This window comes from Babylonia areolata, chromosome 1 (assembly GCF_041734735.1).
Source record: "Babylonia areolata isolate BAREFJ2019XMU chromosome 1, ASM4173473v1, whole genome shotgun sequence".
NCBI classification, from domain to species: Eukaryota; Metazoa; Mollusca; class Gastropoda; order Neogastropoda; family Buccinidae; genus Babylonia; species Babylonia areolata.
Window position 1 is genome coordinate 99,116,668 of NC_134876.1, and position 22,790 is coordinate 99,139,457.

The window sequence follows — 22,790 nt, forward strand, 5'->3', positions numbered from 1 at the left end:
CAGAACAGCAGAGGAGGCAACTGCTGTCCCGACTATCTGGGCTAGAATTTGATCATGGTGGAGAATGTCTTGCCCAAGTTACATCCCCGCTCTCTCAGCCAAGGAGGTTTTACGACAGTCGGCGTTGGGATGGTTCCCCAAGGCCAACTAGCCCCTAAGACTGCAGCACTAAGAGCCAGTGCAATCTTGCCTCCTAATTTCATAGTCATACTCATATTCCTTCACAAAAGACTAAGCTGTAAATGACTTCCCAGTGCAGTGGAGAAACCATTGATGTACCGTACAGCGGTAACGTACATTCTCAAGAAATGCAGGCTGTCAGTGTAGACAAGCCATGTGTGTGTTGTTTCCTCAGTGTTCCCTCAGCCTATGTTAAAGCGTCAGAACATATAAAAATAGAAAGCGGAACAGAAAGCGGAGCACAGATTGCGATAACGGTAAATTTCCGAGAAATGTAGACATTTAGTGTTGACAAGCCATGTATGTGTTCTCACATCGTCAATATTGAGAAGAAAAAAAAAGAACAGAAAGCGAAGAACAGAGATAGCGATAACGGCAAAATTACTGAGAACTGTAGACTTTCAGTGTTGACAAGCCATGTATGTGTTCTCATATCGTCGGCCATGAGTAGAAGAAGAAAGAACAGACAGCGAAGAACAGAGATTGCGATTATAACAAAATTTACGAAAGATGAAGACTTTCAATACTGACAAGCCTTGTATGTGTACTACAATGATAAGCCTGGGGTAGAAAGAAAAAACCAGAACAGAAAGCGTAGAACAGAGAGAGCGATAACGGTAAATTAATCAGAAATGCAGAATTACAATGATGACAAGCCGTGTGTGTGTTCTCCCATCGTCAGCGTGGAGTAGAAAAAAGAACAGAAAGCGAAGAATAGATATGGCGATAACATAAATAAAATACAGAATTATTGTGTTGACAAGCCATGTGTGTGTTGTCTCGTGGTCAGCCAGGAGAAGAAGTAAAGAGGAACACAGATTGCGATAACGTCAAATTCCCGATAACTGTCGACGTTCAATGTTGACAAGCCATGTACGCGTTCTCTCATGTCCCCCCCAGCCTGGAGAAGAAGGTGTTCCTGCTGAAGAGGGAGAACGAGGCACTGCGTGGCTCCACGGGCCACAGCTTCAGGACCAGTCACTCCACCAGCCCCACCCCCCCTTCCTTCTCCTCCGGCCAGGACAAGTCGCCCCTGCACGACCAGGGCTCCGCTCTGCAGGTATGAATGAATGATATCGATACTTACATAGCGCGCTCCGCTCTGCAGGTATGAATGAATGATATGGATACTTACATAGCGCGCTCCGCTCTGCAGGTATGAATGAATGATATGGATACTTATATAGCGCGCTCCGTTCTGCAGGTATGAATGAATGATATCGATACTTATATAGCGCCTGTCCTCGGTCGGAGACCTAGTTCTAAGCGCTTTACAAACGCTGGCTCACATGCACAACAGGCTACCCACCTAGGTAGAGCCGATTGACGGCTGCCATTGGGCGCTCATCATTCATTTCCTGTGTCATATAATCAGATTCCAGGCACGCACACATACACACTCAGACAAACATATAAGACTTTACGTGTATGACCGTTCTGTTTATTTACCCCGCCATGTAGGCAGCCTTACTCCGTTTTCAAGGGTGTGCATGCTGGGTATGTTCTTGTTTCCATAACCCCCCGAACGCTGACATGGATTACAGGATCTTTAACGTGCGTATTTGATCTTCTGCTTGCGTATACACACGAAGGGGGTTCAGGCAATAGCAGGTCTGCACATATGTTGACCTGGGAGATCGGACAAATCTCCACCCTTTACCCACCAGGCGCCGTCACCGAGATGCGAACCCGGGACCCTCAGATTGACAGTCCAACGCTTTAACCGCTCGGCTGTTGCGCCCGTCCGAGATGATCTCCGGCAGGGAAAGTAAAGGCAGTGTGTGCTATCCCGGCCCTCATCTGGTGATCTTTCTGTGTGGCTGTGACGTAATTCCTATGTTTGATACATTTAATATACGTGTTCCTTTCTGTGTGGCTGTGACGTAATTCCTATGTTTGATACATATGATAAACGTGTTCCTTTCTGTGTGGCTGTGACGTAATTCCTATGTTTGATACGTATGATTATTGTGTTCCTTTCTGTGTGGCTGTGACGTAATTCCTATGTTTGATACGTATGATAAACGTGTTCCTTTCTGTGTGGCAGTGACGTAATTCCTATGTTTGATACATTTAATATACGTGTTCCTTTCTGTGTGGCTGTGGCATAATTCCTATGTTTGATACATATGATAAACGTGTTCCTTTCTGTGTGGCTGTGACGTAATTCCTATGTTTGATACATATGATAAACGTGTTCCTTTCTGTGTGGCTGTGGCGTAATTCCTATGTTTGATACGTATGATAAACGTGTTCCTTTCTGTGTGGCTGTGGCGTGATTCCTATGTTTGATACATATGATAAACGTGTTCCTTTCTGTGTGGCTGTGGCGTGATTCCTATGTTTGATACGTATGATAAACGTGTTCCTTTCTGTGTGGCTGTGACGTAATTCCTATGTTTGATACGTATGATAAACGTGTTCCTTTCTGTGTGGCTGTGACGTAATTCCTATGTTTGATACGTATGATAAACGTGTTCCTTTCTGTGTGGCTGTGGCGTAATTCCTTTCTGTGTGGCTGTGACGTAATTCCTATGTTTGATACGTATGATAAACGTGTTCCTTTCTGTGTGGCTGTGACGTGATTCCTATGTTTGATACGTATGATAAACGTGTTCCTTTCTGTGTGGCTGTGGCGTGATTCCTATGTTTGATACGTATGATAAACGTGTTCGGGGGATAGGGGTTGGGGTGAGTGTGCGTGGAGGTAGGTGGTGTTATTGGTTGATAACCTTCCCCCCTTTCTGTTTTTTCTTTATATGTTGTAGTGCTTGTTGTTGTCTTCGCCTTGTTTTCTGTTGTTGGTTTGTCTTCTTTTCTTCTTCTTTTCTTGTTTTGACGTGTGTTCCTCCCTTCTTCGATGTGTGTAACTGTCTTACACAAGAAGTGAAATGAATATAAAACTAAGTAAATAAACAAATAGATTGATAACTAAGTAAATAAATAAGCAAATAGATTGATCGATTGCTAGATAGATAGAGATAAATAGAGATTGATTGATTGATTGATAGATTATATATATATATATATATATATATATATATATATCATTAAAGTGAAATTAATATAAAAGTAAGTAAATATACAAACAAATTGATAGATGGATAGGTAGATAATAGATAGATAAATGAATAAACCCTTCCTTTTCTCGTCACTTCCCTCGTCGTGTCCACCCCACCCCACACCCACAACCCGACTTGCCCCCCTCCCCCATCCCCCCGCAACCCCCACCCACACCCCCACCCCCACCCCCCTCGCCCCCCACAGGAGCGGTCCCGGCCCTGTTCCCGGTGCAGCCAGTGCTCCAGCACCGTCAGCAACTCCCCCCAGCTGGAGAAGACCTACAGCTTCACCAAGACCCACCTCCACTCCCACCCGGACGCCCACCTCCCTCCCCCCGCCACCACCACCACCACCAACACCTCCTCCCCCTCCACCCGCAACCACCAGCGCCGCTCCCCCCGGGTTCCCCGCCGGCCCCCCAACGGCCTGACCACCCAGGCCATCGTCCACTGCCTGGCAGACCCCAGCACCCTGCAGGACTCCGGATATGACGTCAGCAGGACCCGCACCAACCGGAAGGGGTCCCTGCCCGAGATCATCTCGGAGCCTGACGGCCAGGTCCTCAGGGTTAGGTGAGAGGGGAGGGGGAGTGCAGGGACAGGTGGGGGGGGGAGGGTTAGAGTGGTAGTTTCCTCTTCTTCTTCTTCTTCTCCTCTTCCTCCTCCTTCTCCTTCTTCTTTTGCTTCTTCTCCTCCTTCTCCTTCTTCTTTTGCTTCTTCTTCTCCTCCTTCTTCTTCTCCTCCTCCCCCTCCTCTTCCTCCTCCTCCTTCTTCTTTTGCTTCTTCTTCTCCTCCTTCTCCTTCTTTTGTTTCTTCTTCTCCTTCTTTTGCTTCTTCTTCTCCTCCTTCTCCTTCTTTTGCTTCTTCTTCTCCTCCTCCTCCTTCTTCTTTTGCTTCTTCTTCTCCTCCTCCCCCTCCTCTTCCGCCTCCTCTTTCTCCTTCTTCTTCTTCTTCTTCTTCTTCTCCTCCTCCTCCTCCTCCTCTTCCTCCTCCTCCTTCTTCTTTTGCTTCTTCTGCTTCGTTTTCTTCTTCCTCGTTCATGGGCTGCAACCCCAAGTTCACTTGAGTGCACGAGTGGGATTTTACGTGTATGACCGTTTTTGTCCCCGTCCTTTAGGCAGCCATACTCCATTGTCGAGGATGGGGGGTTGATGCTGGGTATGTTCTTGTTTCCATAACCCACCCAACGTTGACATGAAGTACGGGATCGTTAGCGTGCGTATTTGATCTTCTGAATACGAAGATCTAACAGGTACAAACAGGTCTGCACATCTGTTGACCTGGGAGATGGGAAAAATTCTCCACCCTTTACCCACCAGGCGCCGTCACCGGGGTTTGAATCCTCGGATTGAAAGGCCAACACTTGAACCACTCGGATGTTGGCGCCTATCAGGGTGTAGGTTGGTTTGGCAAGTATTGATAATCATAATCATGATAATCATAAGAAGAAGAAGGAAGAAGAATGTAAGCATGTAGTTAAGAGCAGGGGGTTAGTCGTGGTGACAGGAATATGGATAACAGGGGAGTGGAAGGGTTAAAAAGAACAGCACGCACACCCACGGACATATAGAGGCCAGTCACACTTGGTTGTTATTTTAACCACAGTAGTTAAAAGAAGATCAAGAAGATGAAGTCAGTGTAGCGAACTCAAAGCAGTGTGTGTGACGTAATATTATGAATGAGGTAAATGATAATTTATATGGCACCTTTTAGCGCCTTTCCATGTTAAAAAAAAAATGCTCAGCTGCGTTGTGCAACGGAAAATAGGACGTCTAAAACGTGGATTTAGTTTAAACACGAAAGCGAAACACTAAAGCAAAAAACCTAAATTCGTAATCCTGCATAGACATCCATCCAAACACTCAAATACTAATTTATGCACACACACACACACACACACACACACACACACACACACACACACACACACACATCATCATCATCATCATCATCATCATCATCATCATCATCATCATCATCATCATCATCATCATCATCACAGATACGCAACAATCATCACACACATCACAGTATCTCACATTACTGGTCAGGGTTCAGTGAAAGTGTATGTTGATTGCTGTGTGCGTTTGTGTGTGTGTGTGTGTGTGTGTGTCTGTCTGTCTGTCTGTCTGTGTGTTGTGTGTGTGTGTGCGTGTGTGTGTCAGTGGATAACTTTGGGCATGCTTTGTGGTTTGTGTGTGTGTTTGCGTGCGTGCACACGTGCGCGCCAGAGGATAACGTTGGTGTGTGGTGTGTGCTGTGCTTCCTTCAGCCCCACGATCTCCAAAGAAACCCAGTGCAGTCTGCTGAGACACGGAGACTCCCCTGGCGAGGAACAGTTCATGGAAAGTCAGTGGAGAGCCGCCTCTTGTCTCCCCCCCCCCCCCTCTCTCTCTCTCTCTCTCTCTCTCTCTCACTGGAATGATCACATTGATACAAATGAACGATCTGATTTGTATAGGACATTTTGTCGTGCTCATGATCTTAAATATTATTTGCAAATGAACATGGATCGATTTGCTATATCCGAGTTGAACGTACACCGATTTAGATAGAAGTCATGTAATGATTACGACCTGCTATGTCCTTTGTGCAGAACATCAAAAGAAGATGATGTACACTTCGTTCCCTGTTGTCCAGCACTTACCGATATTAGAGCTGAATTTATTCATCATAAATATCACAGAGATCCTTGTCTGTTCAAACTAAGTTTGTTAATGTCATGCACAAAACCTGATGTTATACTCTCTCTCTCTCTCTCTCTCTCTCTCTCTCTCTCTCTCTCTGGGATTCAGCTAGCGAAAATGTACTAAAACCTTTACTAAGTCTGCAGAGACGAGCTCTTAAATTAATCCTTCTGAAATCTTCATCACTGACTGCTGACGACTACAGACACTTAGATATTTTTTCCCCTAAAGCTGAAACTTGAATACAACAAAGCACTTTTTATGTTTAAAATCATGTCTAATCATTCTCCATCTTTGAGAGATATCTAGATTTCCCACCACGCTAATCCGCCAGACAAACGAGATTAAGATCCCCCTCCCAAGAGAAGATCTGTTTAAATTCAGTTTCATTTATTCAGGAGGCTGTTTATGGAGTAATATTTAATATTTCATCCAATTTTAATGGACGGAAAAGCATTCAATATATTTTTTTAAATTACCATTCACACCTAATGGACAAATATTTCAAGAATCCTACTTGATTTTGAGTTGATTTTATTCTGTTGAATACACATATAGTTTAGTTGTATGTCTAACCACTATTGCAATACTTAATATATACAACCACAACCACTGTCCTACATACTTCGTGTTTTTTGTGGGTTTTTTTGTTTTGTTTTGTTTTTTGTGTGGTCATTTTGCATCTTCATAATATGGTTTGTATCAGGATTATGTACACGTGCATGTATAAATGTGTATGTGAATGTCATGTCCATACTTCTTTAGTGCTTTGTGAATATATTGATTCATTGTTTTCATTTTCTCTTTGCCCTGAGGGCTGGATGAAAAAAAGGCATTTGTATGCTTATTCCACTTCCCTCACTAAAAAGCACTTCGTTCTCTCTCTCTCTCTCTCTCTCTCTCTCGCTCTCTCTCGCTCTCGCTCTCTCTCTCGCTCTCGCTCTCTCTCTCTCTCTCTCTCTCTCTCTCTCTGTCTCTCTCTCTCTTTCTCTCTCTTTCTTTGTCTTTCTCTCCTCTCTCACATGCATCTGTACACTACACCAATATTGCTTTGTGTGTGTGTGTGTGTGTGTGTGTGTGTGTGTGTGTGTGTGTGTATTGTTTTGGTTGTCTTTCGAAAATGTGACTGAGACATGCATGTTGAATGTTTGTTGTTGATGATCTTGATTGCAGCCACAGTGCGGATGTCAAGAAGTTTGTGCTTGGTTTCTTCCTACTGTTTTTTTGTTGTTGCTGTTGTTGTTGTGGGTTTTTTTCAGGGCGGGGTGAACTGGGGGGAGGTACAGGGGAAGTGTGCATGTGAGGGGTGTTGTGTTGTTATGTTTTTTTTTTTTTAGCTGTGAATGCACTGCTTTTGCAGACATACACAAACATATATTCGCATGAGCATGCACGTTTACAATCGCACAGGCACATTCACACACCACATTCACATGAACACATGTGCGCAAACATGCACACTAAAGAAAGTATGTGGGCTCGCGCACACACACACACACACACACACACACACACACACAAACAAACACGCGCGTGCACACACACACACACACACACACACACACACACACACGAAAGTGCACACACACACACACACACACACACACACACACCACATACACACACGAAAGTGCACACACACACACACACACACACACACACACACACACACACACACACGAAAGTGCACACACACACACACACACACACACACACACACACACACAACACACACACACACACAACACACACACACACGAAAGTGCACACACACACACACACACACACACACACACACACACAACACACACACACACGCGAACATGTGTACACACACACACGCGAAAGTGCACACACACACACACACACACACACACACGTGCGCGTGCACGCGGAAACGCTCGTCCACTGCCAACACACAGACATACAAATACATGCGCACAATGGGAAATATTAATTAATCACTAATTTTGTTTTAGCTTTCATTCTGTTATTTAACTCGTCTAATATCAAAAACTAATTTTTCTTATTCCTTACATGTGGGAGTGTTACACTGAAAGAAATATAGAATGTTGTCATAGGTTTTTGCAGTTGTTTATTTTTCCATGATATTTTTCGTTCTTCTGTTTTTGATCAATCTGGTGTTCCTTTCTGTGAGCAGCTGTACGTTTGAACTCCAAGTTAGCAGAGGAATTGGGGTCAGCGAGAAAAGAAATCGAAATTCTCAAAGGCCGTTTGAAAGAGCTTGAGGTAAGAGATGCTTGTGTGTATGTGTATGTTTTTGTTGTTGTTTTTGTTTGTTTTGTTGTTGTTGTTGTTTTGTGTGTGTGTGTGTGCATTTATGTTGTTTGTGTGTGTGCATTTGGGGTGTGTGTGTGTGTGTGTGTGTTGTGTCTGTGTGTGTATATGTCTGGTGTGTGTGTGTGTGTGTTTGTGTGCGTGCATGTGTGTGTCTGTGTGTGTGTTCGTAGTTTTTTCTCACAACAGAGGTCAGATGTGAGAAGGGGTAAGCTCAAAATTAGAATTATTTGGCTGCCACCCACACAGCCGCTTTTGTTGTTGTTGTAGTTGTTGTTGTTGTTCACCGAGTGTACAACATTCTGACATTCTGGCTGCCTTTGGCTTGGCTGGCTGTCTGCCTGCCTCTCTCTCTCACAGTGACTCTCTCTCTCTCTCTCTCTCTCTCTCTCTCTCTCTCTCTTTACCTGTGCATTTTACTAACACCATGCTAGTGCCTGTATGTCATGTGTGTGTGTGTGCGTGCGTGCGTGCGTGCGTGCGTGCGTGTGTGTGTGTGGTTGTTGTTTTGTTTTGATTTATGCATATTGTTTTTCCTCTGTTGTGTATCTCTACTAACACCATGCTTTCATTTTTATTAAATATTGTGTAGTGTAGACCCTATTCAGGGCGGGGACTGGATGTAAAAAAGCACACCAGTGCTTATTTGTATTTGTATTTCTTTTTATCACAACAGATTTCTCTGTGTGAAATTCGGGCTGCTCTACCCAGGGAGAGCGCGTCGCTATACTACAGCGCCACCCTTTTTTTTTTTTTTTTCCTGCATGCAGTTTTTTTATTTGTTTTCCCTATCGATGTGGATTTTTCTACAGAATTTTGCCAGGAACAACCCTTTTGTTGCCGTGGATTCTTTTACGTGCGCTAAGTGCATGCTGCACACGGGACCTCGGTTTATCGTCTCATCCGAATGACTAGCGTCCAGACCACCACTCAAGGTCTAGTGGAGGGGGAGAAAATATCGGTGGCTGAACCGTGATTCGAACCAGCGCGCTCAGATTCTCTCGCTTCCTAGGCGGACGCGTTACCTCTAGGCCATCACTCCACATCTATTATATCTGTTATCCTCGAAATATAAGAATTTGTCTTGTCTTGTCTCTCTCCATCGCCCTCCCCTTAACCTTAACGCTCTTCGCTACACTTCATGAAGGATGAGCGGAAAATTCAGTTTCTACTTTTCCACACGTTGAGTGGACCCCACCTTATTACCTCCCTTTTACAATATTAAATTCTGAAGATAATAATGATAACGAAAGGCTTCTTTCTAAACCCAGTGAGCAAAGATCTTGCCTTGCTTGTCTTGTCCTGTCATGTCTTCAGTCTCTCCATGTTTCTGCCTACGTCTTCTTCCTTTGCTTGATTTTTTACTCTGTGTGTGTGCGTGTGTGTGTGTGCGTGTGCGTGTGTGTGTGTGTGCATAGGCTTTGTTGTCAGTGTATAAAAGCCACTGGCTGTTGATTGGCTGTCCCAGATGAACCAGCTGGCCCGAGAGTGTTGGCGAGAGCAGTACCACGTGGACACGGAGTGTGAGGAGGGGGGTCTGGACGAGCGCCCCCTGCCGCCCCTCGACCCGCCCTACAGCGTCATCGTCAAGCGGCACTACTCTCTCAACGGGTAGGGGTGGGGGGGTGGGGGAGGGAGTTATTCATAGACTGGAACTTTGTTTAGGGAGCAGGGAGTTGGGGGGGGCTTGGTTTTTGGAGTGTGTGTGTGTGTGTTTCTCTTTTTGGGGGGGAGTAGGGGGTGAGGGGGGTTAGAGGGGAGGGTTATTCTTTGTTATCGGTTTTGATAATTATTTCTATGGGAAAATTTTGGATATTATGTATGTTGTTTTATTCTTTTGGGTTTGTTGTTGTTGTTTTTAGAATTACGTGTTTAAATGCAGAATTTGTAGCTGTTCAGGTTTTCATTTTTGTCTACCTACCTACCTACCTACCCACTATTTACTTACCAACCTACATAACTACACATTAACCTACCTACATACATACCTACCTGTCCACCTACTTACTTACCAACCTACCTACTACTAACCTACCCACCTTCCTACCTACCAACCTTCTTACATATCTACCTACCACCCTACCTACCTACCAGCCTGCCTTCTGACTTACCGACCTACCTACCAACCTACTTACCAGTGTACCTACCTATCAGTTTTTCTACCTATATACCTGCCTTCATAACTTCCTACCCGCCTACTTACATTCCTACCCATCAACCTTCCTACCTACCAACCTATCTACCAACCTACCTACCTATATACTACCAAACTACCCACCTGCTACAAACCTGCCTATCAACCTACCTGTCTATCTACATACCTACCAACCAACCAACCAACTTACCTACCTACCTACCCACCTACCTACCTACCAATCAACCAACCTACCTACCAACCAACCAACCAACCAACCAACCTACCTACCTACCTACCTACCTACCAATCAACCAACCAACCTATCAACCAACCAACCTACCTACCTACCTACCTACCAACCAATCAACCAACCTACCTACCAACCTACCTACCAACCAATCAACCAACCTACCTACCAACCAACCTACCTACCAACCAACCAATCGACCAACCTACCTACCGACCGACCAACCAACCCACCTACCTACCTACCTACCTACCAACCAACCTACCTACCAACCAACCAACCAACCAGCCTACCTACCTACCTACCTTCCAATCAACCAACCAACCAACCTATCAGCCAACCTACCCACTACCCACCAAACTACCTACCTACCAACCAACCAATCAACCAGCCAACCCACCTACCTACCTACCAACCAACCAGCCTACCAACCAACCAACCAACCAATCAACCCCCCTTGTGTGTGCACGGACGGCAGAAGCAGCAGAAGCCGCCTTCACTGTCAGTTCGCCCCGGTGCCGGGCAGCGTGCTGTACGCAGAGCCCCTGTATGGCTGTAAGTGCACTGCCTGTGAGGAGGCCATGGGCGGAGAGATCCACGCCTCGCTGGCACACACCCTCAACCAGGACCTGCCCAGGTTCCCCGTCAAGTGAGTCAGGGGTGGGGGTGGAGGCTGGGGGGGCGAGGGGCGTATTCTGGAGGGAGGGGATAGTGAAAAAAGATGTGAGGTGATGAAGGAAACGAGGTCACGTGTGCAGCATACTCTTAACACTCGTGAGAGTGGTTGTAGATATTAATGTACGAGTTTGTTTGCCTGTTATTATGTATAGGTTTGTGTATTATGTATGATTATGTTTATACTCAGGATAGTTTTTTTTTTAATCCTTTCATGAAAAATTGACAAACAGTCAGAGACATATCATAGGTTTATGTGCTTAAATGGTCGAGACAGGACTTCTGCCTTTTCCAGTTTCATGTTCTACAGGCTCGGAACTTTCATCCCTGATATGGCCCACTCTGTTCGGCTGGACTATAAGTAACAAAGATAAATAGATAAGTACTTATTCATGTGAATTTCTGTGACAGTTCGATACTCCAGGTACATTTTGGCTTTAAGCAACAAAGACAGGTAAATGAATGACAAATAGTTACTTACTCATGTACGGCAGTTCGAAGCTCCTTGTGCATACAGTTGGGCTAAAAGCAACAAAGACAGATAAATAAATGATAAGTAAACACTTACTCGTGTACGTTTCTGTGACAGTTTGAAGCTCCTTGTACATACAGTTAGGCTATGAGCAACAAAGACAGATACATTTTTAAAAAGCAACAAAGACAGATAGATAAAATTTATTTATATTAATGACAAATAGGTACTTATGATGTGCGTTTCTGTGACAGTTGGAAGCATCAAGTAGAGCTGGTCTTGGGGCAGCAAATATTGGTAAATGAATGATGAAGAGACGGGCGCCATAGCCGAATGGTTAAAGCGTTGGACTTTCGATCTGAGGGTCCCGGGTTCGAATCACGGTGACGGCGCCTGGTGGGTAAAGGGTGGAGATTTTTACCATCTCACAGGTCAGCATTATGTGCAGACCTGCCAGTGCCTGAACCCCCTTCGTGTGTATACGCAAGCAGAAGATCAAATACGCACGTTAAAGATCCTGTAATCCATGTCAGCGTTCGGTGGGTTATGGAAACAAAAACATACCCAGCATGCACACCCCCGAAAGCGGAGTATGGCTGCCTACATGGCGGGGTAAAAACGGTCATACACGTAAAAAGCCCACTCGCGTATATACGAGTGAACGTGGGAGTTGAAGCCCACGAGCGCAGAAGAAGAAGAAGAACGATGAAGAAATACTTAGTCATTTCTGTGGCAGTTCGAAGCTCCAGGTACAGCTGGGTGACCACGTGGTGATCAAGGGGGAGCGCACAGGACGTATCCGCTACATCGGCCACCTGGACAAGATCGGTCAGCCCAACATGGTCTTCGTTGGCATTGAACTGGACGCCCCAGGTAAGACAGGGTGGGTGGGGTGGTGGTGTTCAGACAGACGTACAGACACAGTGGGGGGGGGAAGGGGTGTACAGACAGATGTAGGGACTGGAAAAGAGAAGGGGAAAGAGAGCTGAACAGACACAAAGAGCTGAGACAGGCAGATGGAGAGGGGGTAGTAAACAGACATGGGGATGGGGGGTGTACAGACAGACGTACAGACATGGGGATGGGGGGGGGGGGTGTACAGACAGACGTACAGACATGGGGATGGGGGGGTTGGGGGTGTAGAGACAGACGTACAGACAGGGGGATGGGGGGGTTGGGGGTGTACAGACAGACGTACAGACAGGGGGATGGGGGGTGTACAGACAGACGTACAGAAATGGAGATGGGGGTGTACAGACAGACGTACAGACATGGGGATGGGAGGGTTACAGACAGACGTACAGACAGGGGGGAGGGGTGTGTGTACAGACAGACGTACAGACATGGGGATGGGGGGGTGTACAGACAGACAGACAGACAGAGGGATGGGGGGTGTACAGACAGACGTACAGACAGGGGGGATGGGTTGTTTTTTTACAGACGGGGGGGGCGGGGGGGGGGTTTACAGACAGACGTACAGACATGGGGAGGGGTGTGTGTACAGACAGACGTACAGACGAGGGTGTGTGTGGTGTACAGACAGACGTACAGACGAGGGTGTGTGTGTGTGTGGTGTACAGACAGACGTACAGACAGGGGGTTGTGTACAGACAGACGTACATTCAGGGGGGATGTACAGACAGACGTACAGACAGGGGGGATGTACAGACAGGGGGATGGGGGGTATACAGACAGGGGGTGGGGGTGTACAGACAGACGTACAGACAGGGGGGAGGGGGTGGTGGGTGTACAGACAGACGTACAGACAGGGGTGTGTGGGGGGGGGGGTGCACAGACAGATGTACAGACATGGGGGAGGGGTGTGTACAGACAGACGTACAGACAGGGGGGTGTGGGGGTGTGTACAGACAGACGTACAAACAGGGGTGTGTGGGGGGTGCACAGACAGATGTACAGACATGGGGGAGGGGTGTGTACAGACAGACGTACAGACAGGGGGTTGTGGGGGTGTGTACAGACAGACGTACAAACAGGGGTGTGTGGGGGGGGGTGCACAGACAGATGTACAGACATGGGGGAGGGGTGTGTACAGACAGACGTACAGACAGGGGGGTGTGGGGGTGTGTACAGACAGACGTACAAACAGGGGTGTGTGGGGGGGGGTGCACAGACAGATGTACAGACATGGGGGAGGGGTGTGTACAGACAGACGTACAGACAGGGGGGTGTGGGGGGTGTGTACAGACAGACGTACAAACAGGGGTGTGTGGGGGGGGGTGCACAGACAGATGTACAGACATGGGGGAGGGGTGTGTACAGACAGACGTACAGACAGGGGGGTGTGGGGGTGTGTACAGACAGACGTACAAACAGGGGTGTGTGGGGGTGTGTACAGACAGACGTACAGACTGGAAAAGAAACTGGATGAAATACAGGGGAAAAGGGAAAAAGAGATGGACAGACACAAATAGGAGAGACAGACAGACGGAGACAGAGAACGTGGGGGAGACAGAGAGGAGGGGACAGGCTCAGGACTCAGGAAAAGAGACAGACAGAGAAAGAGATTTTGAGTTGTCCATGGTCTAAAATCATATTCAGTGTGATTTCACATGAACTCTTTTCATTCTAAAGGTGCTGATATACGGTCTGTGTTGTACATTTTGTGACAGCAGCAAAGTCACAACAGGCATTCGGTGATTTAACATTCTTAAAGCTACAGATTTAAGAGCAGTAATTTCAGCAATCTGTAAACAGATTTGTTATGTGTTTGTTAGCGCTTTCGTTTGTTCTGTGTCGATATCTTAGCTTTGTTGTCTTTCGCTTGCTCTGTGTAGATAGCTTTGTTGTTTCTTTCGCTTGTTCTGTGTAGATAGCTTTGTTGTTTCTTTCGCTTGTTCTATGTAGATAGCTTTGTTGTTTCTTTCGCTTGTTCTATGTAGATAGATTTGTTGTTTCTTTCGCTTGTTCTGTGTAGATAGATTTGTTGTTTCTTTCGCTTGTTCTGTGTAGATAGCTTTGTTGTTTCTTTCGCTTGTTCTATGTAGATATCTCAGCTTTGTTGTTTCTTTCGCTTGTTCTGTGTAGATAGATTTGTTGTTTCCTTCGCTTGTTCTGTGTAGATAGCTTTGTTGTTTCTTTCGCTTGTTCTGTGTAGATATCTCAGCTTTGTTGTTTCTTTTGTTTGTTCTGTGTCGATATCTCAGCTTTGTTGTCTTTCGCTCGTTCTGTGTCGATATCTTAGCTTTGTTGTCTTTCGCTTGTTCTGTGTCGATGTCTTATCTTTGTTGTCTTTCGCTTGTTCTATGTCGATATCTTTTTATAGCTTTGTTAGCGCTTTCGTTTGTTCTATGTCGGTATCTTTATATGGCTTCATCAGCTCTATTGTCTGTTTTGTGTTGATACCGTTAGATAACTTTATTCGCTCTTTGTTGTTAAGTTGATATGAAATGACCGGAGTGTTGGTGACAGTTGTATGTTGATATGAAATGACGGGATGTTGGTGACAGTTGTATGTTGATATGAAATGACCGGAGTGTTGGTGACAGTTGTATGTTGATATGAAATGACGGGATGTTGGTGACAGTTCTATGTTGATATGAAATGACGGGATGTTGGTGACAGTTGTATGTTGATATGAAATGACGGGAGTGTTGGTGACAGTTGTATGTTGATATGACATGACGGGAGTGTTGGTGACAGTTGTATGTTGATATGAAATGACGGGATGTTGGTGACAGTTGTATGTTGATATGACATGACGGGATGTTGGTGACAGTTGTATGTTGATATGAAATGACAGGAGTGTTGGTGACAGTTGTATGTTGATATGACATGACGGGATGTTGGTGACAGTTGTATGTTGATATGACATGACGGGATGTTGGTGACAGTTGTATGTTGATATGAAATGACGGGATGTTGGTGACAGTTGTATGTTGATATGACATGACTGGATGTTGGTGACAGTTGTATGTTGATATGAAATGACGGGATGTTGGTGACAGTTGTATGTTGATATGAAATGACTGGATGTTGGTGACAGTTGTATGTTGATATAAAATGACAGGATGTTGGTGACAGTTGTATGTTGATATGAAATGACAGGATGTTGGTGACAGTTGTATGTTGATATGACATGACGGGATGTTGGTGACAGTTGGAAGGCATGACGGTTTCTTCAACGGGAAGCGGTATTTCTTCTGCACCAAGGATCACGGCGTCATTCTGCCCCTGCACGACATCGTCTGTAAGGTACAGCCCAAGGTGCGTGCTTTCATACATGCGTGTGCTAGTGTGAATGTGTGTGTGTGTGTTTGTATGTGTGTGTATGTGTGAGCATATCTGTGTTTGTATGTGTGTGTATGTGTGAGCATGTCTGTTTGTGTGTGTGAGAGAGAGAGAGAGAGAGCGTGTGTGTGTGTGTGTGTGTGTGTGGAGTGGGAGGTAGACAGTACATGCATGTGTGTGAGAGTGCTTGTGTGGGTAGTGTGTGCATGTGTTTGTGTGTGCCCGCGCGCATTGCTGTGTCTGGGTACATATGTGTATGTATAATATATATATATAAATGTGTGTGTGTGTGTCTGTGTGCGTGTGTCTGTGAAAGAGAGAGAGGGGGCGGGGGAGACCTATTCAGCGGATACATGTACAGACTCATGAAGCTGCAAGTTGCCATGCCATTTCCCTTTTTGTCGTGTGGGATTTTTTTTGTATTTTACTTCTTACAAGTTATGAGTCGGAGAGAGGGATGCAGTGTACAGTCGGATGTCTTTGAAACTAAGATATGTTATGAACAGGAAGACAGCAGTTAAATGTGAACAAGGTAACTCTACTCAAACATTTCTTGATATTCACCTCCAGAGGATAGACAACAGACAAGGTGACTTAACTTTTCCTTTCCAAGCGTTTTATACCATGGATTTGAATCCACGTTTCTCACAAATAATAATACAGGTGAATGAAATTAATTTCTCTCTGTGTCCCGGTTTAAGTCCACTTGAGTCTACCCCACCAGAAAACCAAGTGAATACAAACACTCTGTCCCAACAGACGAGCAAATACACAATCATTGTCTAAACGGAAGACCAAACGAACACACACTCTGTCCCACCATAAGACCAAATGAACACATACATTCTGTCCCACCAGAAGACCAAATGAACACATACACTCTCTGTCCCACCAGAAGACCAAATGAACACATACATTCTGTCCCACCAGAAGACCAAATGAACACATACACTCTCTGTCCCACCAGAAGACCAAATGAACACATACACTCTGTCCCGCCAGAAGACCAAATGGACACACTTACTCTCTGTCCCGCCAGAAGACCAAATGGACACACTTACTCTCTGTCCCACCAGAAGACCAAATGAACACATACACTCTCTGTCCCACCAGAAGACCAAATGAACACATACACTGTCTGTCCCACCAGAAGACCAAATGAACACACACACTCTATGTCCAACCAGAAGACCAAATGAACACATACACTGTCTGTCCCACCAGAAGACCAAATGAACACACACACTCTATGTCCAACCAGAAGACCAAATGAACACATACACTCTCTGTCCCACCAGAAGACCAAATGGACACACTTACTCTCTGTCCCACCAGAAGACCAAATGAACACACACACTATGTCCCACCAGAAGACCAAATGAACACACACACTCCCTGTCCCACCAGAAGACCAAATGGACACACTTACTCTCTGTCCCACCAGAAGACCAAATGAACACACACTCTCTGTCTCACCAGAAGACCAAATGGAAACATAAACTCTCTGTCCCACCAGAAGACCAAATGAACACACACTCTCTGTCCCACCAGAATACCAAATGAACACACACTCTCTGTCTCACCAGAAGACCAAATGGACACACTTACTCTCTGTCCCACCAGAAGACCAAATGAACACACACTCTCTGTCTCACCAGAAGACCAAATGAACACACACTCTCTGTCTCACCAGAAGACCAAATGAACACACACTCTCTGTCCCACCAGAAGACAAAATGAACACACACACACTCTCTGTCCCACCAGAAGACCAAATAAACACATAAGATAAGATAAGATAAGAATAACTTTATTATCTCCATCTGGAGAAATTTGGTCAGGTGCATTATCACAACATAGACAAGTAAACAACATGGGGACCATAACTGTAAAAGCCAACAACAGCCCCTACAAATATTACGAAGATACAAATGTAAAAAATATCACATACATCGTTTCATACATACATCCACACACTGCAGGTAATAACTAGTATTCTTAATGTAAAAACAGAAAGAATTAAGAAACATTATTTGAATATAATTATAAACATAGCCTACTATACTGCACATTGATTATAATAGACAGATAAGAATAAAGATGAATTGCGGGAAACCACAACCAGATAATCAGCACACACCCGCACCCCCACCCCCAACCCCCACCCACCCACCCCACATTCGGATAACTTGATTAAACAAGAGTAATAAACATATGTTCTCAAATAAAAGCATTTCACATATTCGCTTTTAAAAACATTGCAATTAATTATTACATCATAATTATTAAACTCTCTGTCCCACCAGAAGACCAAATGAAACACACACTCTCTGTCCCACCAGAAGACTAAATGGACACAGTTACTCTCTGTCCCACCAGAAGACCAAATAAACACATACACTCTCTGTCCCACCAGAAGACTAAATGGACACAGTTACTCTCTGTCCCACCAGAAGACCAAATGAACACACACACTCTCTGTCCCACCAGAAGACCAAATGAACACACTTACTCTCTGTCCCACCAGAAGACCAAATGAACACACACTCTCTGTCCCACCAGAAGACCAAATGAACACACACACTCTGTCCCACCAGAAGACCAAATGGACACGCTTTCTCTCTGTCCCACCAGAAGACCAAATGAAAACACACTCTCTGTCCCAACAGAAGACCAAATGAACACACACACTCTCTGTCCCACCAGAAGACCAAATGAACACACACTCTCTGTCCCACCAGAAGACCAAATGAGCAGAAACAGTCTGTCCCACCAGAAGACCAAATGAACACACACTCTCTGTCCCACCAGAAGACCAAATGGACACACTTACTCTCTGTCCCACCAGAATACCAAATGGACACACTTACTCTCTGTCCCACCAGAAGACCAAATGAACACACTTACTCTCTGTCCCACCAGAAGACCAAATGAACACATACACTCTCTGTCCCACCAGAAGACCAAATAAACACATACACTCTCTGTCCCACCAGAAGACCAAATGGACACACACTCTCTCTGTCCCACCAGAAGACCAAATAAACACATACACTCTCTGTCCCACCAGAAGACCAAATGAACACACACTCTCTGTCCCAACATAAGACCAAATGAACACACACACTCTCTGTCCCACCGGAAGACCAAATGGACACACTTACTCTCTGTCCCAACATAAGACCAAATGAACACACACACTCTCTGTCCCACCAGAAGACCAAATGAACACACACTCTCTGTCCCAACATAAGACCAAATGAACACACACACTCTGTCCCACCAGAAGACCAAATGGACACACTTACTCTCTGTCCCACCAGAAGACCAAATGGACACACACTCTCTGTCCCACCAGAAGACCAAATGGACACACTTACTCTCTGTCCCACCAGAAGACCAAATGAACACACACACACTCTCTGTCCCACCAGAAGACCAAATGAACACACACTCTCTGTCCCACCAGAAGACCAAATAAAAACACACTGTCTGTCCCACCAGAAGACCAAATGGACACACTTACTCTCTGTCCCACCAGAAGACCAAATGAACACACACACTCTCTGTCCCACAAGAAGACCAAATGAACACACACACTCTCTGTCCCACCAGAAGACCAAATGAACACACACACTCTCTGTCCCACCAGAAGACCAAATGGACACACTTACTCTCTGTCCCACCAGAAGACCAAATGAACACACACACTCTCTGTCCCACCAGAAGACCAAATGGACACACTTACTCTCTGTTCCACCAGAAGACTAAATGAACACACACACTCTCTGTCCCACCAGAAGACCAAATGGACACACTTACTCTCTGTCCCACCAGAAGACCAAATGAACACACACACTCTCTGTCCCACCAGAAGACCAAATGGACACACTTACTCTCTGTTCCACCAGAAGACCAAATAAACACACACTCTCTGTCCCACCAGAAGACCAAATGGACACACTTACTCTCTGTCCCAACAGAAGACCAAATGGACACACACACTCTCTGTCCCACCAGAAGACCAAATGAACACACACTCTCTGTCCCAACATAAGACCAAATGAACACACACACTCTCTGTCCCACCGGAAGACCAAATGGACACACTTACTCTCTGTCCCAACATAAGACCAAATGAACACACACACTCTCTGTCCCACCAGAAGACCAAATGAACACACACTCTCTGTCCCAACATAAGACCAAATGAACACACACACTCTGTCCCACCAGAAGACCAAATGGACACACTTACTCTCTGTCCCACCAGAAGACCAAATGGACACACACTCTCTGTCCCACCAGAAGACCAAATGGACACACTTACTCTCTGTCCCACCAGAAGACCAAATGAACACACACACACTCTCTGTCCCACCAGAAGACCAAATGAACACACACTCTCTGTCCCACCAGAAGACCAAATAAAAACACACTGTCTGTCCCACCAGAAGACCAAATGGACACACTTACTCTCTGTCCCACCAGAAGACCAAATGAACACACACACTCTCTGTCCCACAAGAAGACCAAATGAACACACACACTCTCTGTCCCACCAGAAGACCAAATGAACACACACACTCTCTGTCCCACCAGAAGACCAAATGGACACACTTACTCTCTGTCCCACCAGAAGACCAAATGAACACACACACTCTCTGTCCCACCAGAAGACCAAATGGACACACTTACTCTCTGTTCCACCAGAAGACTAAATGAACACACACACTCTCTGTCCCACCAGAAGACCAAATGGACACACTTACTCTCTGTCCCAACAGAAGACCAAATGAACACACTTACTCTCTGTCCCACCAGAAGACCAAATGAACACACACACTCTCTGTCCCACCAGAAGACCAAATGGACACACTTACTCTCTGTTCCACCAGAAGACCAAATAAACACACACTCTCTGTCCCACCAGAAGACCAAATGGACACACTTACTCTCTGTCCCAACAGAAGACCAAATAAACACACACTCTCTGTCCCACCAGAAGACCAAATGAACACACACACTCTCTGTCCCACCAGAAGACCAAATGAACACACACTCTCTCTGTCCCACCAGAAGACCAAATGAACACACACACTCTCTGTCCCACCAGAAGACCAAATGGACACACTTACTCTCTGTCCCACCAGAAGACCAAATGAACACACTTGCTCTCTGTCCCACCAGAAGTCCAACTCCATGGAGGAGAGCTCCGTGCGAGACAAACTGGACAAGTTGAGCCTCAAGGAGGAAAGGAGCCGGGACTGCCCCTCGCACGCCAAGACGTCCTTCACGTCCTCCAAGAACAACTCCAAGACGGAGCTGAAGGCCTCCAAGAAGTCGGACACCACCCCCTCCTCCTCCTCCTCCAAGTCCGTGGCCCCGTCCCTCGCCTCGGGCCACAGCGAAGGGGAGCGGGAAAAGAGTCGCGAGTCTCTGCCCATGACCACCATCTCCTCCGGGAAGGAGAGGGTCTCCACGAAGGTTACCTTGTGAGTGAGCCTGTCTCCTGTCTCTCCCTTCTGTTTTGTGAGACAGCCTGTCTCTCTCTTCTGTTTTGTGAGACAGCCTGTTTCTCTCTTCTGTTTCATGGGGAAACTCTGAAGAGATATTCTTGTGAGTCACCTTTTAACTCCTGTTTACATTTGCCTGGAAAAATAATTGTGTAGGTCTTTGTGAGCAAGTAAAATACGTCTTGTTTGTTCAGCTACATGGCAACGTGTGAGTAATTCTGTTTTCTTTCTTTTTCTTGCTGTTTGAGAGAGTGTTGTTGATGTTCTTGTGAGTACGTTTATTTATTCAGCGATGTGAGAAAATGTTGCAGAGGTCCTCACTGAGTAAGCAATTTTTTTCTGTTTCCTGGCTTCTGAGAAGAAAACATTGCAGAGACCCGTGAGAGTTACCCTATTTTCTTTTGAGTCCTGTTACTAGAGCAAACGTTATTGGGATCCTTGTGAGCGCTCTCGCATTAATCCCCACCCGTTCTGGTCTTTATTTCATGACAAATTTGAACCAAATTTTCGAACCACAAATTCACTGCTGATCAAGGTCTGCACACTGTGCCTGCTTCTGAGGGTAAGGTCATGTAGAGTCGGGTCCTTCTGCCCCAAGTTTCAGTTTCAGGGAAGTGTAGAAGCGTGCGGACTTAGCCATGTATGCTACGAACTTCTCTGCTTTGCGACAAAAAGTGCATGAAGGTGTCCAAGGAATGCTTGTTTCGGATGTTCGGTTTTCCGCCGGATACGGACAGTCGAGCCAAGGGAAACCACTGCGGCCAACACAGCAGTCCCCTTATTGCCACGGTCACCCCACCCCCTCTCCCCCACTTCTCTCACCTTGTGGGGTGATGGCCGATGAATTGAGATAATCTGAGCGTTCGGGATGGGATCCGACCACTCGCCAGTATTCACTGGATGTTGAGTGATGGTCTGGACGCTAGTCATTCAGATGAGATGATAAACCGAGGCCCTGTGCGTAGCATGCACTTAGCGCACGTAAAAGAACCCGTGGCAACAATAGAGTTGCCCCTGGCAAAGTCTGTAGAAAATCCGCTTTGATATGAAGACAAATACGCTTGCAGGTATTATTATTTTAAAAAAATTTTAAAATATTTTTAAAAAAAAAGGGGGGGGGGGATGGTGGGGCAATTTATTCAAAGCGCTCTCCTTCGGGATAGCAGCCCAAATTGCACACAGCAAAATCAGTTGTGACAAAGAGTAATACAATACAATACAATATAGTACGCAACACAACACAGTACAGTACAATATAAAATAATACA

General features: G+C 45.7%; 1 protein-coding gene across 1 annotated transcript in view; it reads left to right on the forward strand.

The window, feature by feature from the left end:
- Positions 1 to 22,790, forward strand: part of LOC143290168 (uncharacterized) — a 48,402-nt gene that overhangs the window by 21,966 nt on the left and 3,646 nt on the right. Inside the window, exons 3-11 of the mRNA XM_076599480.1 lie at positions 1,081 to 1,240; positions 3,448 to 3,815; positions 5,515 to 5,591; positions 8,091 to 8,179; positions 9,696 to 9,838; positions 11,090 to 11,260; positions 12,495 to 12,631; positions 15,876 to 15,982; positions 21,197 to 21,501. Coding sequence (XP_076455595.1) covers positions 1,081 to 1,240; positions 3,448 to 3,815; positions 5,515 to 5,591; positions 8,091 to 8,179; positions 9,696 to 9,838; positions 11,090 to 11,260; positions 12,495 to 12,631; positions 15,876 to 15,982; positions 21,197 to 21,501 — 1,557 coding nt within the window. The remainder of the gene's footprint in view (positions 1 to 1,080; positions 1,241 to 3,447; positions 3,816 to 5,514; positions 5,592 to 8,090; positions 8,180 to 9,695; positions 9,839 to 11,089; positions 11,261 to 12,494; positions 12,632 to 15,875; positions 15,983 to 21,196; positions 21,502 to 22,790) is intronic.